Source organism: Enoplosus armatus, chromosome 23 (assembly GCF_043641665.1).
Source record: "Enoplosus armatus isolate fEnoArm2 chromosome 23, fEnoArm2.hap1, whole genome shotgun sequence".
NCBI lineage: Eukaryota > Metazoa > Chordata > Actinopteri > Centrarchiformes > Enoplosidae > Enoplosus > Enoplosus armatus.
In genome coordinates, this window is record NC_092202.1 from 7,788,646 (window position 1) to 7,807,937 (window position 19,292).

Below are 19,292 nucleotides of genomic sequence, written 5' to 3' on the forward strand. Positions count from 1 at the left end.
AAATCAACAAAAATGATGCACCCTGATGAGGCTTAGTGAAACATACTCATATGGTTCCATTTTCCTGTCTGATGTTATTCATAGTATCATTTCTAAACTGGCTGTGAGTTGTGATTTAATTGGTAGTTTGATCAATCAGCCATAGACCAAGCCCAGACATATCGGGGACCAGCCTATTCTTTTAAGTTGTTGTTGATGCTACTGGTCATCTGAAGGCAGGGGACGTGACGACGGCCATGTACGCTGACGTGTCGCTTCGTTCCATTTTGGGAGTGACCACATGTAAGAGCTCTATCAGACATAGACCGCCAAACCACTAATTGTCTGTTGCAGCCTCTTTACAACTCTACTGCTGCTGCTGCTGCTGCTGAATCCGACCCCATATAGTCAACACCCAAAAGCCACCCCTTCTGTGGTGGTTAGCATGTGTACAGTAATCATGGGCGGGTAGGATGAGGACCAACATGAAGCCGAAACAGAAGAGAGAAAAAGGAGAGCACGCCCACTCCATCTGTGTGTCCTGTTGGGTCTAAAAGCAGCTAAACCTCAAACCTTAAATACATACAGTGTTGCGACTGTGGTTCCCTTTAAAGAACAAGACAGACATCACACAATGTGACGTAAATTTCGGTTTTGGGCAAACAAAAGGTCTCCAGGCTGAAACTCTGAAATTGTGATTTAGTGTATTCACTCCAATCCATACATAGTCTACTACTTTTACAAACTATATATGGAGAGATTTTACATCCAAGGTGACAAATATGACAGACATCCACTTCTTGTAAGAGCAGAACTTATTCACAGACATGTGATAAGAGTGGAAATATTACAATAAATAATCATGAATGTCCTCTTGACACACAGAGTTGATGTAATATCTCATCTTTTAAGCATGCTCGTGTCAGAGGAGAATTATGTTGATGACAAACATGTCATGAGTTGTGTAAGCAGACTGAAGCGTCTAAAAGAGTGGAAAATCCTGAAACTAATCTGATCAAATGTGACACATAATTCATTAGATTGAATTCAAACTCTACTCGCATTCTCAAATGGGGCTAACGATTGGTTTGGTGATTCTTTTTTTTTTTTTTTCAAATAATAGATTGTTTGCTCTATAAAATGACAGTCACAAGTTCCCAGAAGCAAAGGTGACCTGTTCAAAAGGCTTGTTTTGTCTAACCAACAGTTCAAACCAGACATAAAACTGAGAAAACTAGCAAACCCTCATATTAGAGAAGCTGGAAGCAACAAATGTGTGACTGGCAAATAATACTGAGGGTGGTATGTGTGTGTTTGTGTGTATGAGGCTGCAGGGGCGAGACCACACACACCACTGTGTGTTTTCTCATTATTGCTTCCTTGCCCTCAAGTCCACTGAAGCGATGACCCAAGCCCACCGTCACCTCTTGTCCACACACTCCCTTCCTCCATTGACACCTCTGGTGACGAGCTGGTCCACCATGGGTGGCTCTGAAGTACGACTACTCTTTGATCCTTTTCATGTAGGGCTGAATTGCAGCGATCCCATTTCCCAGCTGGAATCCCTCTGAAAGCTGTCCATGTTAGGTTGTTGTCAACCAAATGGACAAAATCACAATTCAAGTCACAGCGAGTACCCTGGCTCCAAGCAGAGCAGGATTTGGCTCTCCAGTTGGAAAAGGCTCTTCCAGCTTTACTGTGGTCCGGCCCCCACGCCATACAGTCTGGCATCCCGAGACACCACATGCTGACGGAACGTAGATGATCACACCAAGACAGATTTATGTGTATGATCTGAAGTAAGCCACTGCCATGAAAACACACTTTCACCAGAGTTAAATCAGGATAAACCGCAGTTACACAAATGTTAGCGCCACCCATTAACACCTCTCACAGAGTGCATTTCTCATCTTTTAAAAGTGATTTCTTTTATCTTTTGGGCTTGTTTAGGCATGTTCCTTCCTTCAACTGGGTGGAGATGCACCCTCTTCAACACTTTACCATAGTTAGATTTTTAAAAAAGCCTCTTCTAAACTTTTACACAAGTCACGGCTGATTCTAGCACCCCGCAAACAAACAACCACGAGTCCCTGCCGCTTCAAACAGCTGTTCAGAGTGGGAGAGAGACAAGCGATGAGATTAATGAGAAAAACAGCTGACATGAACAAAAAGGAGTCTCCCCGCTTCATACAGAGGAGGAAGATGAGGCTCGCTCGGCAAACCACAGTTTACTTACAGTGTTGAAGTTCCAGGTCCTCTTGAAGGAAAGTCTCTTTTTGAGACTCATTGTTCCCTAGTCTGCTACACCAGCAGCACACAGACAGATTATGTGTGTGTGTGTGTGTGTGTGTTTGAGTGTGTGTGTGTGTGTGTGTGTGCAAACGCATACCTGAACATTCCCCACCCAAAACTCTACAAACCATGTCTGTACAAGTCGGAGAGAGGGAGAGAGAGAGAGAGGCAGAAATTTGACAAGGTACTGGACAGAAAAAGAGAGGAGGAGGGGGGTGAGAAGAAGGAAAGAAAGATTTCCTTACTCCGCAGCTGTTGCCATGGCAACCCGCCCGACAATACATACAGCCTCTGCCACAGTGGCATGAAGAAATCAGATGAATTAACCCCCCTCCCTTTATTCCCCTCACAAAAAAGCACACACTCGCCATGTCAAAACCACACTGGCCTTTCCCCCCTCTTTTGTTTCCAGTCGGGGCACTCTCTCTTTACTTGAAAGAGAGAAGAAATACCCAGTCAGTTTAAATCAAAACCAGATGAATTTTGTTTAATCAAAATAAAAGTTTGGTAGACCACGAGTTGAACTCTGAGCTTCATTACCCGCTGTCACAGAGCACCATTCTTACGCCCCCAACGGTAATAATTCTATCAAGTGGTGTTTTCTGCAAGCAATATAGCCCATGTCCCAGAAAAAGAAAATTGGCTTTTATTCTGGCATCACTCCTCGTCTCCGCTGCAGCACTGTGCCTCCACATTTCTGGCAAATTTCTACAATCAGCATGCCGACTGTTTTTGGACCAACTATTATTCTTAAGGCACGGGTGGCTTCCTTCTGAGGTTTTCCCGTGGCAAATGAGCTTGCATTCTTTGGACTTAATTTTGCCGTAAATAATGGATGAGATACAGTGTTTATTAACAGCCTGGTTTTCATGGTAGATTTCTCCTGTTTAATTAGATTTCGACATGGTCTATCACTTTGGAAATTGGATGTTTGTCACATGTGCATGGCTGTTGACTGTTCAGAGGGGGCAATCACAGACGACATCTTAACCCCCTCAGGAGGGGTGTGTGTTCGTGTATGCAAACACATGAAAGAGAGAGGACAAATGGGGGAAGGAGTGACAGAAAAGGCCTCAGTATGCTTCAAACACACTACCTTGTACAATGTGCCCAATGGCACTGAAGTCTACAAATACACATAAATAACGACGCAAACTTCTGGACTGTCTCTCCTCAAAGACTTTCATATGTAATGAGTTGTACACACAAAAAGTGACAGGAGTGTGTGAAGATTTAAAAGAATGTGGATTTGAATTTTTTAAATCTGCCATCCGAAAGGTTTATTTTCAAGCACTCTTTGTAGATGTTCAGATTGAAAATCATGCATTAAAAAATAAATCAAAATGTTGCTTTAGATAACAGTGAGGCGATGAAATACGATCCAGAAAGTCCAGTTTTAACAGATCCATGAGTTAGAAGGCTCATCAGAAGCCAAATCACTGCTCATCCATTTTGGTCATATCAGCAGGAAGGATTTTATAACTCTAGAAAGTCATCATGATAACAATAATTGTATCTTTTGTCCGACCATCAGGTACAACAGCAGAAACATGGCACTCACATTACAAAGTAATCCAACAGGAATGTGTGCTTGCATGTATTAGGCCAACACAGCGCCATCCAAAGTCACAGTTTGATGTCCATCAGCGCACATCATTTCCTGTTAGTACAAAATGGTACACTCAACACTGTACTATGCAGATAATTGCATAGCATATACTTTACAACATAATGCAGAATTGCAACACAGAAAGACAGAATGTGTAAGCTCTCATGTGCAGATAAAATCAGTCATGCAGTAATTAGAAGCTATTCATGGACCTGAGCTGAGTCATCCATAAATGTGTTCACAAAATCACAGAACAGTCTACTTCTGCCCTTCAGGTCTACTTTTGCCCTTTGACCTCCCTGAGGCTTCTGTTCACTGCAGCCAGGTAAGCACATCTGAAAGCACAAAACAAGAGCAAAGCATGTTGGAACTCTTCAAACCGAAATGCCTCTGGGGAAAAAAGCATTTTTCTATCTCTTGCTTTAGTTTTGCTAACTGACGAAACTGCTGCCACAAAGTGAATAGTTTTCACGTGAGCTCTGAGATTTAATCAATTTGCGGCAACATTTCGAGACAGGCACTACAGCGACAATGAGCACTGCTTGTCACAAGACCTCACTAATTGCATGTCAAGTTCTCCACCAAATAATCTGGGCCTGCTATCTGCGGCCCACGACAAACTATTCCCCGAAAATAACATCAAGAAAGAGTCCTGCATGGAGGCAACTTCCTTTAGAGGGAGAAAGGACGAGGGCGCGGTGACTGATAAGATGGAAGAGGCATTTCTTTCCCGACCAAGCAAGCAGCGTGGGGGAGAGAGAGAGGGAGACTCATTTAGAGAATCATGAAACTCCCCTGACAACATCTAAGTGAAGACAGCGTGGACAGACAATCGTGTGTTTGATTTTAGGAGGCTAAGGGTTGGGATCCAGTGTTTATACTGTGGGAAATCTTATTTGTCACAGCAAATCTGCCAGACACTCTATCACATTAGCAAGGACCTGATGAGGTCATCATGCTTATGTGATGCTTGGGGGGCAGGAATGGTAAACAACATGAGCACAATTAGCATCCCCTTGGATTTCCTATCTGCATTATGTCTATATCGAGTCCCTGCAGACAACAACATATTTTCATTATTTGTGCACAACAAATATAACACATCTTAATATGTGACTTATGGCCATGCGTTGAGAAATCCTATTTTTGTCATGAGAGCCTCAGAGATGATGCCAGTGGTGTGATTCTTATGATCTAATTGAGTTTCACATGTTCCAGGAAATAACTTTTACATGTTTTTCCACAATGAAAGTAATGATTATTGAGTCAGTTATAGTCTTAAATCATAAAAGGTGAACGTAAAAAGGCATGTGATTTAGGCAAAAGTCTCTACAGTAGCATAATATATATTGCAAAACAAAACATAAAAAAACATTTGTCTGATGGTGAAATCCAAATTCAGAACCCACATTTAGCCACCCAATGCTTCGGCCAAGGGGTTTATTTCCTCAAAATTTTAGCCAAATCTGTCTGTATTTTTTTATTTTCTATTTTACAAATAGACAAAGATACAGGATTTTTTTTTCTACCAAACAAATAAAGATCTCCAATCAAACGTTGCCATGATGCTGGGTGGATACATTTCTGAGTCCAGACTTATGCTGAGGCCTCTTTTAAGTGTAATCCCCTCAACTAGCAATTGTTCTCAATGTCTTTAAAGACATGAGTGATTTGCATGCAAACAGAGGCCACCGGCACACCGTGTTTCATCTCTTAATGCCCCTGATCGGCTGTAATCTATTGCATGTTCCCCAACTCTAACCGGTTAGCCACAGCAGATGGGTACGGCTCTGCTCCTTTCTGGATTAAAGTGGCATTACTATGATTTGTTCAGTGCTGCCTGTGTGTGTGCATGTGTGTTAGCCACTTGTGGCTGATAAAAAAAAGCTGACAGGGAGAACTAGCATTCCTCTGAATGGAGATGTTTACCTTGTTGCCCTTTGCTGCCCTACTTATCACAGGGTCAGGAACGTGGCACTTTAACCAATGTCAGAATTTCCCAACTTATAACAACAATGTCATTTTGGATCTTAACCAATGTTAACTCTGCCTGAACCCGTACAGCTCATGGCATTGGACTCACTACCTATGACTTAACTGCGAAGTGACAAAAAGGAATCTTGGCATGACACAGGTGGGCAAGTTGAAGGAACCGCTGTATACAAAACGCGTAACAAATAAAATGCATTTGATTTACAAGGCACAGCTGAACCCCGCAAAGACAGAATAACTTCAGAGAGGGAAACTAGAACCAGTGACCACGACCCCTCCCATCTCAATTTATTATCATAGAGAAAGGGCTGCGCTCACACGAGCCTGGAGGGCTTGAGGTGGGTAAACCACATAAGATGCCACCACACCCTGTTAGTGCTCTCTTTCTCTTCCATAAAAAACACCAGAAATGGACTTTCCAACCTGAAACCTGACACTTATAATTAGTCCTGCGAACCCCCCCCCCCTGCTTTTCCACCAAACTAACTTACACAAAGGCTTCATGTACAGTGTTTTGAAAAGTCTGGGTGCTTGGGCACATTTTGTTGTGTGATGATAAGAATGAATATCTGCCGGCTGGAAGTGTACAAGGCTATATGTTACCAATGACAAGGAACTGCCAATATTGTTAACTTTCTGTAGGTTCACCTGTCTATTCCTTTTAGTCATGCAGGGAACCTGAGCTGAAAGAGTGAGGCTGGGAAAGAAGGGAAGGCAAGTTTGGCTTAAGTTTATCCCTCTAGGCTAAGGGCTACAGGATGGCATATTGTCTCATGTCTAAGTTCAAGGCAATGCTCACAGTGGCAGAAAAAGCAGAAATACACACATTTGAGACTTGAACCTTTGACTCTTTGTCTTCCCACAACGTAGATCTGCATCCTTCCTTAAAGACACGTATTTGTCTCTGTCGTGTTAAGTGTCTTAGTATGTCTGCATAATATGACATCTAGCACTACATAATTACATAATTTGCATGTCAGAGCTAACTTTTCATCTACTGCCTGAAGAAATACCATGACACATGGCAAAGGTCAAAACCTGAACAATATGCAGCTCTTTCCTCAACCTAAAGCAATTAGGTCATGCAATAACCAAGCTACATAAAGACATATATCATATATCTTTATGTTGACCACAGAATGAAGATGTTATAGAAATAGGGAAAGTTAGTGGTTAGCCTGCCAAAGTAGAGCCGCCAAGCCAAATATCCCTCACAATATCACAGGGAGAGAAACTTGGCCACCCCGACAATCCATGTTTATGACTTCCACAGTGCAAACTAGACAAGACCTTGGCCTGGTTCTGCAGCATCTTGCACCAGCACAAGGTCAAAAAGATACCAACTACATTCACTTTCCAAGCCTCCCTGCAATCTGCAATTCCTCCTTCTCAAACAAGACATGCCGTCTTGCTCAATGCCTCAAAGAACTGAAGCAGGCGCGCCCCGGGGTCGTCCGAGCTACAGGTGTGAGGTAAAGAGTTGAACGCGTCGAGCTTCCCACTGTATCCCAGACATGTCTAAACTGTTACCAGGGAGGTGATAAAATACTTTGGCAGTTCTGAAGCCGTTCCTTGTTGAGTAACCTCCACACCCTTGGCAGTAGATTCCCTTCGGTGAAGCAGAGAAATTTAATAATAGTACGACTGAGGAAGGTAAACAGTGTGTGGGGAATGAATCACCTCCACAAGTTGTGCATCACATCCACAGACGTCTTGGTTCAGACCAGGTCTTCCTATAGCCAATCAACAGGGGTTGATGAAGAGCTGTGCGGTTAACTGAAAAAATATATCATAATCCTGAATGTCGATAGATGATGTCATGGCGTGGAGAGTGGAGCTGCAGTGTGTCTCCGTCCAGAGATGGCGAGGCGGCGGGTATTTTCCGTGGTTACAGTTACGTGGTCAAACAGCAAACTCAGCAACCACAGCCACATCTGGTCATCTGGTTATTGGCTGTTGCACATTCATACTCCGAGCAGCTGGACAGTTAAATAACTTCTACTCAAGTTTTGTTGTGTTAATGTACTGTTTTTCCAGTCGGAGGGTTTGGAGAGAGCAGTCTATGTAATTGCAATAAAACTCTTGCGGGAGAAGAGAAAGGGATCATAGTGGAGAGACATTTAGAAAATGTCAGGCTGTTTAGACTTTGCATCCTATAATGCTAGCCTAAGGACACATTTCGTGAGCGCAACTGTCCACCCACACTTTAGAGCTGGCCATGTGATGTCAGCGTTGTGTTCTCCTGCCTCTTCTCCTAATCCCCAGGAACACACTATTCCTGCTCATCATCTCAAGTCATAACACCCACATCAAAAATTGAGGCAAGAATACATATAATGAAGTATAGCATCTCATTTTAACAGCTATTATAATATTAATAATCATCATAACTCAACTTGTAAGTGCGTATAGGTCGGTTGCCTGCATATACTGTATGTTAGTTTCTTTAAGACATACTGTATGAGCAACAAAGATAATGCAGCACCAAAAATGTATTTTAGCAAAAGCTTGTGAGAGATAAGTGAATAAGTAGGCTGGTGAATCAGAGTGGGGACATGCCTGCACAAAGCTATTAGGGGCAAGGCAAACCCACAGGCAACCATTTCAAGTTCAAACTAAACTGCGGCTGTTACATGATCACCTAAAGAAATACAGTGCTACTGAACATCCACTGAGCATTTCATTCTATCTAACAACCTCTGATCTCAGTTTCCCTCATACCGAATCCAACTTCTCCCAATGTCACCAAATGATTGCGGAAAGGGGTCACTTCTCAGGGCGAGTGCAACAGAGCGCACTTCATTCAAAGGCCCCCAAGCAACCCTTGATGTGCAGTTTACTAGAATAATCTTGGGTCACTTCACAAAACCCTTTTGGTATAACGTCTAATTTAAAGTCAGTGTGCATCCTGATATAGATGCTGGACCACATTTTGCTGTATACAGCAGCACAGTGTGTGTCATAAAGCAACACGAGAGTTCAGCTGGCACTGGTCAAAACATTCCTCTGACAGACCACACAAGCTAACCACTGTATGCCGCTCAAAAGGCTACAACAGGAGCCACAAAGAGCCCAAAGAAGGAAAAGTAACGGCGGTGAGGGGAAGATAGCGCGGAAGATGAAGATGGCATCACCAAACAGAAGAGGAGACAAAATAATGAAGGCTCAAGGATTTCATGACGAGACTTACAGAGTTGAGAGTTAAAGTTTGCTCCATGTATGGCGCTGTGTGCGTGTGTTTGGCTTCTCTTCAGCGCTGCTCCACACGCCTGGTGTGTGTAAACGGGTCCATTCGCCGGAGCTCCGCGGTGCCTGTGCAAGTCTGTGTTTGCAGTGCAGAGAGACGGAGCCCAACGGGGGAGGAGAGAGCGTGCAGGAGAGACGAAAACCCTGACAGCTACTGGGAGTTCAAAAGCTCCCTCTCTCTTCCTCTGCTGCCGGTTCCTCTCTCTCCCTCCCTCCCTCCCTCCCTCTCTCTCTCTCTCCCTCTCTCTCTCTCTGCTGTAAATTCCTCCTCTTTCCCTCTCTGTTCACCTCCCTCCCCGTCTCCGTGTCTTCATGCCTTCTCTTGATTTCTGCTACGCCCACAGGATAGATCTATTACCCGCAGGCGTGCAAACAAGAGCCACTAATGTCTCCACACCTAAAAGGAGAGGAGAAACTTCACACTGGTGGAGCAAAAGAGGTTCCCCAAAATTTCCCAGCAGGCACCTACAGAGCGTGCATGAATAAAAACAATGTGCAATGACTAACTGGCTCACAGTAACAGATGTTTTCACATGCAGCAACACCTCAGAAGACAGAGTCAGCGTAAACACGGGCACAGCAGCCTGCTAATGGTGTCACCTCTGCAAAGTTGAACACACTGTCATCTGCTGAGCGTCGCGGGCACAAAGCATCTGTTTGGAGCTATAGACAAGGAAATCTGTGATGAGCAAGCGATGATGGTGGTGGAGCGGTGCGGTGGGATGTGGGGGCTCTGGAAATAAGCACATTCTTCGACATGCTCAAACATAAGGGGATCTGACAACAAATGCTCAGCGCGCATCAAAACACTCTTCATCACAGGATGCAGGGAAAACAAAATCAGCACAAACACAGAATATTATACAGCAGTTTCTTCCTCTCAAATATATATGCTATCCTGACTCGGTGCGTGGGTTGCAAAAGCTACGTGTCAGAGCCTTTGTAATGTGAAGAAAAATAACAACCATTGGTCATTCCTGTGCTAGCTGCTGTGACGCACACTGCCGACCACGGAAAAAGCAAGACGGACACACGCGTCCAAATTGTCCTGGGCTCGTCCACAACATGCAGCGAGGCCACATACAGGGGTCTGCCGCAGGGGTCTGCCCCGAGCGCTGATGGTGAACTCCAAAATAGTCTCACGGTGTCTTTGTGAGTCCAGATGCGAGCGCTGACTGAGAGCTTATCACGTATTTTTGCAAAACTTTTGCCATGAGAACAGCCCCCTCAAAACATCCTTCACAACAATATACAAGTTAGGAAGTGCTGCAGAAACCAAACACTTCAACCCCTCGAGATCGTACCCGCACTGCTATCACTGAATATGTATAAGCAAGCAGTCATCTAAGGTCAACAGTTTAGTGTAGTTCATAGGCTTTATAGGTTAATCGTTTATTATCTGTGTTCTCTCTGAAGTGGAGCTTCAAAAGAGAAAAGAAGTTCTCAGGCTTCACTTTCTAGTCTGTGTCTCCCGTCTGACTGGACGGCTTCTAACAGAAACACAAGTAGTTCTCCAAATCTGTTGCTAAAGTAAAACAACTTCTCCATATGTGTAACTCTTTATAGGGACATATTAGGTAATTTAGAAGTGCACCAACTGATCTCTGACCATGAACCCAGGGTGAAGCTCAGTCCTTGAAACAAGAGCCAAGGGGGAAAGTGCTAGGTGAGGATCTAATTGCCTATGACAACCATAAAACATTCCCTATGGTGTTTAAACTTTGCTTACCATGACATAAAACGGCACGGGGTAAATTATTGTTCTTGATTAAATGCGGTCTGAATACCTATGAAAACTGATTTTCTGATTTCTTGGATGTTATCTCATAGGAGGTAGGAGCAGCGGACGGGGTAATAGAACATCTAACGCTCTTCACTCCTTCAACAACTGCAGTCAATATGGCTCCATGCAAAACAAACAGCAGATACCTCTGTTTGCACAGCAGTGACTGTGTTCAACTGTTGAATAGAAATGGAGTCCTATGAGTGTTTTGATAAAAAAGAGTTGGTGCTTCCCTTGCAAAAGACAATTAAATATTCTTCTGTTTATCATCAAAAGGTACACATTCATAACTCAATAATGCCAGCATCCCAATCCAAGTCTTGTTTAATCAAACTGTAATTATATGGACAACTGCATTCTATTTTCCATAATACATAAAAGCCGAACCAAACTTCAACTGTTTAACGTCAGCCATTTATTCAACAGCTGACATGTCAAAGCTTGAAAATGTACAGAAACCATATTACCCATGATGCTTGCATGTGTGTTTTTTTCTTATTCTTTTTGACATTACTGACACTTACAACATATTAGACCAGCCTGAGCCTGTCTCTCCCTGTTGATATCACAGCAGCTCCTGATAGAGTAGAGGTGTGAAGTCCAGGTATACCAGGCGCACAAAACATTGTGTAACAAAGCAAACGCAAGGTGTAAGAAAGAGAGCTCAACACAATAGTGTGAGCGCATCCAGCTTTCTGTCCAGTCAATGTAATTTGGATGAGAGAATTATATCATTAAGTCATTTTACTCTTGATAGATTAAACCTAACTTGCAACTGATGGGAAGCCATAACCATAGCTATATATAATCAAATACATCACCAAACCAAAAAGAAAAGCATGCACATCAGCTCAGAAACAAAACAAAAACACATGATTTTACAACTTGTTTATAAGTTTGTAACTTCATAAGACAAAATGCCCAGAATTAGTCCGAACAAAGTAACCCACTCAGAACACAGAGTAAGGATGCAGTGGGAGAACTATTCGGATTTGGAGTACTTTTCTTTGAGAACATTAGCATGCTGTAGGCAAGTGATTACAGTAAATCAACAATGAAAGAAGGCATAAAAGTTGTGCTATGCAAGCAGAAACTCTGCAGCTGTCGCAGCCTTTTATAGCCATCTTTAATCCCATGGTTGTACATCTGAACCTGGAGCTTTTCAACAGAGCTGTTTAGTGTGTTGGGACAATCCTGAGGAGATCTGTGGTGTGGCCTCTTTGAGTACAATGTGTGGTCTGCGGGCGTGTCTGTGTGTGACTGTGACTAATGCTTGGATATGCAATACAGTGTGCCACTTTTTGGTTTGTTTTTGTGTCTGTTCATGTGCTCTCAGAGCAATTATGAGCTGTAGGAACAGAGTGCGTGTGTGTTTTTGTGTGAATATGAATCAGCGTGCATGAGTAATGCATGCATGCAGAGGCCACTGGAGAAAGAGAGTTCCTCAGCGACATTAATATGAGAAAATGTGAGCACGATATTCAGTCGTGCAGCAGTGCTCATTAGAGAGGCCAAACAAACAGGGCCGTGGCTCTGGCCCACACAAAGACCACTTTGTGAGCCACCCCGTGCCACAAGTGTAACAAGCAACGCAGAGTTCAAGGCAATGGAAATGAAAGGTTAAAAAAGAACTTCAAGGGGAGCAGAATGAGAAAGGGGGATGGTTCAACTGAATGTCAACATTAGTGGAGCATGTTCTGCATACAGGCCCAGCAGAATGGGACATACAGAAGACCGTCAGACTTTATTTACTATTATTTTTCCCTTCAACTTAAAACAATACGTGAAATTGAAACTCTGATGACGATGATTTTCCATTTTGAAATAACCTTTGTTAAATAAGAGCCATGGCAAAATGAATTAAATCAAGCACTTAAAATACATGAATGGTCTGATTCAAACAAGATGAGGAAAATAGCAGGAATTAAACGTCTAGGAAAACCAATGAAAAAAAAAAAAAACTTTGGTGCCTACCTCAAGATCATCCAGCGATCGTGCCAGACTGAGACGTTTGGCAGAGCGGCGTTTAGAAGCACGGACAACACCCATACCCCAAAACCTGGAGCCCTGTGAGAATAAACGAGAGACGGATGAATTTGTATTTTATTCCGGTTAGCAGCTTTGATCTCGCATACCCCTATGTGAATGAATGCACTGTCAGCCAACAATACTGGGTCCAAGTTACTGTAATTCAATTCAAATCAATTTAATTACATTCAATTTCATTGTCATTACTGGTCTTGAAAGTCCTAGAAAATGCATCTTGCTAAACGTTTGAAAAACTGGAAGGTTAAAAAAGAGAAGTTGTAATTGTAACAGTAGTTCATGAGTTTGAAAAAGTGGAATCATTTAAAAATACTATGCATAAGTACTTCACATGCGAGTATACTGTATCACTTACATGCTTTCATCTACTTAAATCTCTTTAAAAAGTAAAACTCTGAGATAAGACTCTGAGATAATTAAACAATAGTCCAACACAAAGTGTTTGTGTGCAGTTTTTGACTGAAGTCTGAAGACTCAAAGGTGATAGAGTTACTCATGGAGTGTAAAACGAAAATGTATCACTATTAGCAAAGTGAGATGTGACTTGAATGACACGTGAATCTCAGATTTTCTACTAGATTTGACCGATTTCTGAAGCTTCAGCATTTACATATAAAAGGGGGTCATGACACACACTCATATCTGACAACATGCAGATTGGTCACATAAAGTTAACCTGAACTACTACAACCCTGTTTCAAAAGTGCAGAGACAGAAGCACCAGTTTCAACCGTCAAAAACTACCATAAAAGAACCACCGTGGTTTTCCGCCAGTCACTTAAGAAAAGATAATGCCGTTTAACCAGCCACCCCTATTCTTATGATTGGAGAGGCTGTGTCTAATGTTTGAACGAGAGTTCAAGAATTGCAGATAATTACCGCTGCATGGCAGGGGCTCTACCCTGTAATTTGCCTGGCTTCCTGTGCAAGATTGTCGTCTTTCTGATCTGAGCAAGCTGGGGGACAAAGGCACAATCCACTTATATAAATGCAGCAAAATACTTTGCTAAAATAAGGTTGAAAAAACACCAATACATGCTGTAAATGGAAGTTCAAAAACAAATAAGTAACCTAAAATGCTGGTATTTAGATTTTTAGCCATTCACAACAACATGTTTGTATTCATGCCAACTAATTGCAGTTATCTCGGTGGCTGAGAGAAAGAAACTAATTCAGAAACACTGCAGACATCACAGATTTCCTGAGGGTGGCTCTTTTCCGGGACTACATGGATACACAGGGCCATCTTGTGGGCAATGAGGACAGTAACATAAAAAAAATCAGTTTCCTTCTCTCTGCACGTGTATGACAATGACATCATTGACTTACAACAGGTGCTTTCTGAGTTCATTTCACACTCAGCACCAATTGACTGTTGAAATAGTAGTATTGTATTTCACTTTAGGTGCCACCAAAAACAGGCTTCCTAACACCCCCTCAGTGTCTGGAAACTCAACTCCATGTGACCATTTAATACTTCCTGTGTCGCTGTGTTAAACATGAATGAAGTACAGAAACAGATGCTTGTCTCAGTATGACTGTGCATACAATGGAACCATTTAATGTCACTGTGTGTAAGGATTTCTCATTAACACATGGCTAAGAAACGATCAGCAAGGATACAGTATATATGAGCAAAAACAAGACTCATCAGTATTTAAAATCATAGAATATCTAGAAAATTACTCACAAATCAAGTTTTAAGGTAAGGCAAAGATGGCAGAGCATCTACTGTGGTCCCAAGATAAACTTGAGGAGTCACAATATGGAGTAGATATTACTGCTGCACAAATAACTGTTTATTTTGTCTTCTTTTGACTTCTCTCATTTTTGCCTTTGTGTTAATGAATTATTGGATTTCTTTTTTTTACATCTTCAGGCTTCTAAAATAAAATAATGACAAAAAAATCACTGTTTAGCTAAACTGGTCACAACCAGTAGACATAAGCTGTAACAAGGGATAATAAGTAGCCATTGCTTTTTAAATGCTGCAGATTTCAGTTCCAAAATGTAAAAAAAAAAAAGTGTCTTACTTACATTCTTGGTACTACCATCTTTTCGCTGTTTCTCTCTCTGCTCAAGAAACCTTTTGGTCCATTCCTCTCTGGGAGGGAGCATCACAACCTCTGCTGACTGGTACCTGTCTGAGGGAATCTGGCTCATTGGGGGAGGCAGATTATTTGTACTGGCGCTAAGGCAAACACCGGAGGACCAGTTGTTGTTGGATGTCACCTGAAGCTCAGGATCACTACTTAGGGCTTTTGGCCACTTTGGCTTTGAGAACCACCTTTGGCTACCTCTGAGAGGATCACTGAAGAAGATTGTTTTTTTACCCAAAGGCAGAGCAGGTGGTGGGGGCTTAAACTGGAACTCAAGCCTGGGTGGGGGACCTCCATAAAAGCTAGTAAGAGAATCAGGGCCAGGTAGTGACTCCGAAAGGGAATGTGTGCTGGCACTGTTCTCTGGATTATGTTTTTGACCATTCTTGGAGAGGTTTATTGGGGTGAGGTCTTCAGCCGGAGGATAATCCCATGGACAGCTGGGGAGGTGGGCCCCAGGGTGGTTTCGGATTGCAGAAGGGAAATCCCTGTCCGTTCTCTCCTCAGGGGGGGACGCATTTCCAATTCCACTGTCCCCATTGCTGCTGGCACTGCCTTGTTTGCCAGTGCTGCCGTTCTCCTTAGCTTGCTGCTGAGCCTCCATGTCCAGTTTGACGCGAAGTCTCTCCACAGCCTCCCCCATGTTGCTGTACAGGACTGTGACAAAGTGAAGAACATCTTGGGGAGTCTGAGGGAATTCCAAGCAGCCCAAGGCATCTGGATCAGGAGTGCAATCAAAGCCAAAGCGTCCGGCAATGCCTATGTGGTCCTCATGGCTTCCCAGCTCTGGGTCGATGTAGAAAACATGGCAGGAGGCCCGCAGAGGACCATCCTCAGGTACACGGCCATTGATTATATGTGCTGTAGTGACCAGGCATAGAAAACGTGGGTCTTCAGCACACACAGCCCCTAAAACCAGATTCTCAGCAGGAAAGGCGGCCAAAACAGCTCCTGTGTCGTCACAAAGTCGGATGCAGTCAAACATGATCTTCATCATCACAAGAGTATGGGTATCCTGCTCTGTTCCTAACTGTCGTATTCGTTCCCGAATGGCTTTTAAACAGTCCTCCTCTGATTCTGTAGTGTTTAAAATCAGCTCTGTGGAGCTCAGGTAGCCCACCACCAAGGTCATGTTTAAAATACTCCAGTCTGAATTAGCTTCTTCTGTGTCTGTAAACACAGAGTCTGTGTCCCCCACTCTGGAAGTTTCCCTCTTTGGCTGCTCGGCTAAAGAGTTCCAGTGTTGTGACCACTGCGACATGTCAGGCTCTGACACCGGCCTCTGTTTGGCACTCACAGCATGACTTGAGTTCAAGGAGGTATTGCTTGAATCGTCCGAGATAGTGCGGAGAACGCCTGCCTTTTGGAAAACACCATTTTTCTGGCCAATCCCAAATTTTGCATCATTAAGGATGGGGTTCCCCATGATTCGGCTGGGAGCATGCACCACCAACTGCAGGGGTCCTTTGCAGCAGCCAATCAGCTGCACCACAGTCTCATGCAAAGCAGTCGACACGTCAGTTCCATTGATTGCCATGATGTGATCCCCCTGCTTGAGTCCCACCAGGTCAGCAGGACTTCCCTCCAGGATGCCACTCAACAGACACGGCCTCTGTCCCCAAATAGTAAAGCCATATCCTGACCGACCACGGACGACCTCCACACCCCTGAGCTCACTGACTGTATTTAAATCCAGACGCCTCCTTGCGCCCTCAGGCTGTCCCTGTATCCTCATCTTTGTTGTAGTGTGCTGTGAAATCCAGTGTGTGGGAACTGTAACACTTGTCAACACTATTGTGTTGTTGTCATCCTGCTGTTACACAAAGTGGGCAAAAAAAGTTAGAAACAAAATTGAAAAGCAGTTTACAAAACATAAAATTATACAAAACATAAGAACGGAAAAATCAACACATAGTATTGCATAATAATTCAGTTGCTTATCAGCTTTCAACTGAGATATGTTGCAGTGAAATACTAAATTGAAGGATTATACTATGGCTGCAAATAACACTTATTTTCATTATTGATTATCTGCAAATTGAATAATTGTTTGGTCTTGTCAAAATGATGCCCAAAAATGCCCATCACAGTTTCCCAGAGCCCAAACAAAAAAGATATGTAGTTTACAACCATTTGAGACAAAATAAAGCAGGAAATCTTCAATTTTGAGAGGCTGTAACTGGCAAATTTTGAGCTTTTTTGCTCAAAAACTGACTTAATCAATGTGATGATCAGTTCATCGATTAATAGTTTCAGCTCCACATTACACAGTACATTAATTATGTTGTGTTCTTCTATACTTAAATAATACATACTTTTTGTTGAGACCGTTTGTTAAAAACGGAATTACAAAATAGTTAGACAACACAATACACACACTTTAAACAACGAAAATAAGAGGCAGTGCGTTTCTCTAGCTCTTGTTTACTCTTACTAAAGTCTTTTGTAAACCAAGTAAAACAGTGCTATCAATCTTATTTTAGCAATTATCTGTCAGAGATAAGACACATACAGCTTTTATGTCCCAACACAGCTTGCAAATGACCCCCCTCCACCCACTCCCCCAAAACAGAGTGCCAGCTGGCTCCCTACTCACCAACAACACTTAAATGACAACCAGACTCTTTGGTTTCGGTCAACCACTGTTATTAAATGTTCCGATACTTTACCCACCACACAAGGTAAACATTTTAAACACCAGAAACACCTGACTAGTGGCTCCTTTATATCTCATCAGTTATACAGAAGTTAAACCGATGTTACGCTAGCACACAAGTCTGAAACTATCACCACAATTAGAGCTGTTTGACGACTAACTTTCAAAATTACCTTTTTCCAGGGGTGAAAGGTTCCACAAAGATTCCCACGGATTTACACTAACGCTGCTAAAAGTCCAAACGTTTACATTTTTCACATTACACGTCCATTTTTTTTTACTATTCAAAACAATATTTCCCTGCCGTGATTCAGTGAGTAGTCCATATGGCAACGCGCGAGAGGACCACCACCCTCCATTCACTCGTCGCGGTGAGATCACAAAGCGTCTTTCATTGTAACCATGACAGCGTAACGTCTCAGGAACATGTGACGTCTCCTTCTGGCCAATCACCACGCCTGTCACGTTCAATATTCAAACGGTTGGAGTGACGCTATTGGCTGATATTGATGACAGTTGACAGGCTTATTTTGCGCTAAATTAAATCAAATGTATAAGTTTTGTTAAATAAACAACACCGCTTAAACATAGAAATACTGGGATTGAAACCACACGGTAAACTCTGTAATCAACCCGGAAACACGTCACGAGCACGTTCATTTTTTAAAAACGCACAACACATTAAATGGTGATAACTCCTCGATATAACTGAAAAAGTGTAAACATTATAAGTCTTACCTGTATGATTTTGCTATTACTACAGTATCCCTCAATCACTTTGCATGTGGGTCGCCCCCTGTCTCTTCTGTACTGGAGCAGCAGCACTTCACTGCGGATGGTCTGTAAACAATACCTCTCTGGTCAAAGGGCTGCAACGGCTGCACACACTGTCACATGGCTTATATGTGCAGCCTACACATTTGCAGAAAAGAGGGAATAACTGGTATTTGATGAAAGATGTCACAATTTGATTACTGGTGATGAATAACCTAACCTAATAACCTAATGCTATTTCCCATGAAGCAATTTGTTTATTTTTTTCATGTATTATTGGCAACATCAAACTAATGTTAGTAATGTTAGCAATAATTGATTTGCATCTCAAACAAACATGTATTGCATTTTCATTTTCATGAAGCAGTGACTTCCACAGAGTTGGTGTAGTGTGTGATGGAACCAACTTAATCCCCAGTTTCTCCAAATCCTCTTAAAATAGGCTGAAAGGCAAAGACCTTAAGATTTTGGCTCTATCAGGCCTTACCTTCTGTGTATTTTGCATTTCAATAATTACCCTCCAGTAACAATGCAAGACAAGACATGATTGTACACTGTTTGTGTTGTTTTATTCAGCAGAAATGCAAATAAGAACAGGACATCTTTACATATTAAAGTATTAAAAAATAAAAGTAGTACTACTTAAAGTAGTAGAAAAAATGTCTTTCTGTTTCTGGCTTGAGGTTTGCATTTAAATCTAACCCTAAAAGCACAATGCTGTGATGCACAATATGAAGTTGCTGGATATGAATAGGAGAATGAGTTAGTGGACTCAATATTTATTTATTATGAGCTCAAATAAGCTTTACCTTGAAC

At 42.5% G+C, this 19,292-nt stretch overlaps 1 protein-coding gene across 1 annotated transcript in view; it reads right to left on the reverse strand.

The window, feature by feature from the left end:
• Positions 1 to 16,781, reverse strand: part of rgs12a (regulator of G protein signaling 12a) — a 34,247-nt gene extending 17,466 nt beyond the window's left edge. The window contains exons 1-2 of the mRNA XM_070929744.1: positions 14,985 to 16,781; positions 12,876 to 12,968 (exon numbers count right to left, since the gene is read on the reverse strand). Of these exons, the coding sequence (XP_070785845.1) occupies positions 12,876 to 12,968; positions 14,985 to 16,781 (1,890 nt within the window). The remainder of the gene's footprint in view (positions 1 to 12,875; positions 12,969 to 14,984) is intronic.
• Between the last annotated feature and the right edge of the window lie 2,511 nt (positions 16,782 to 19,292).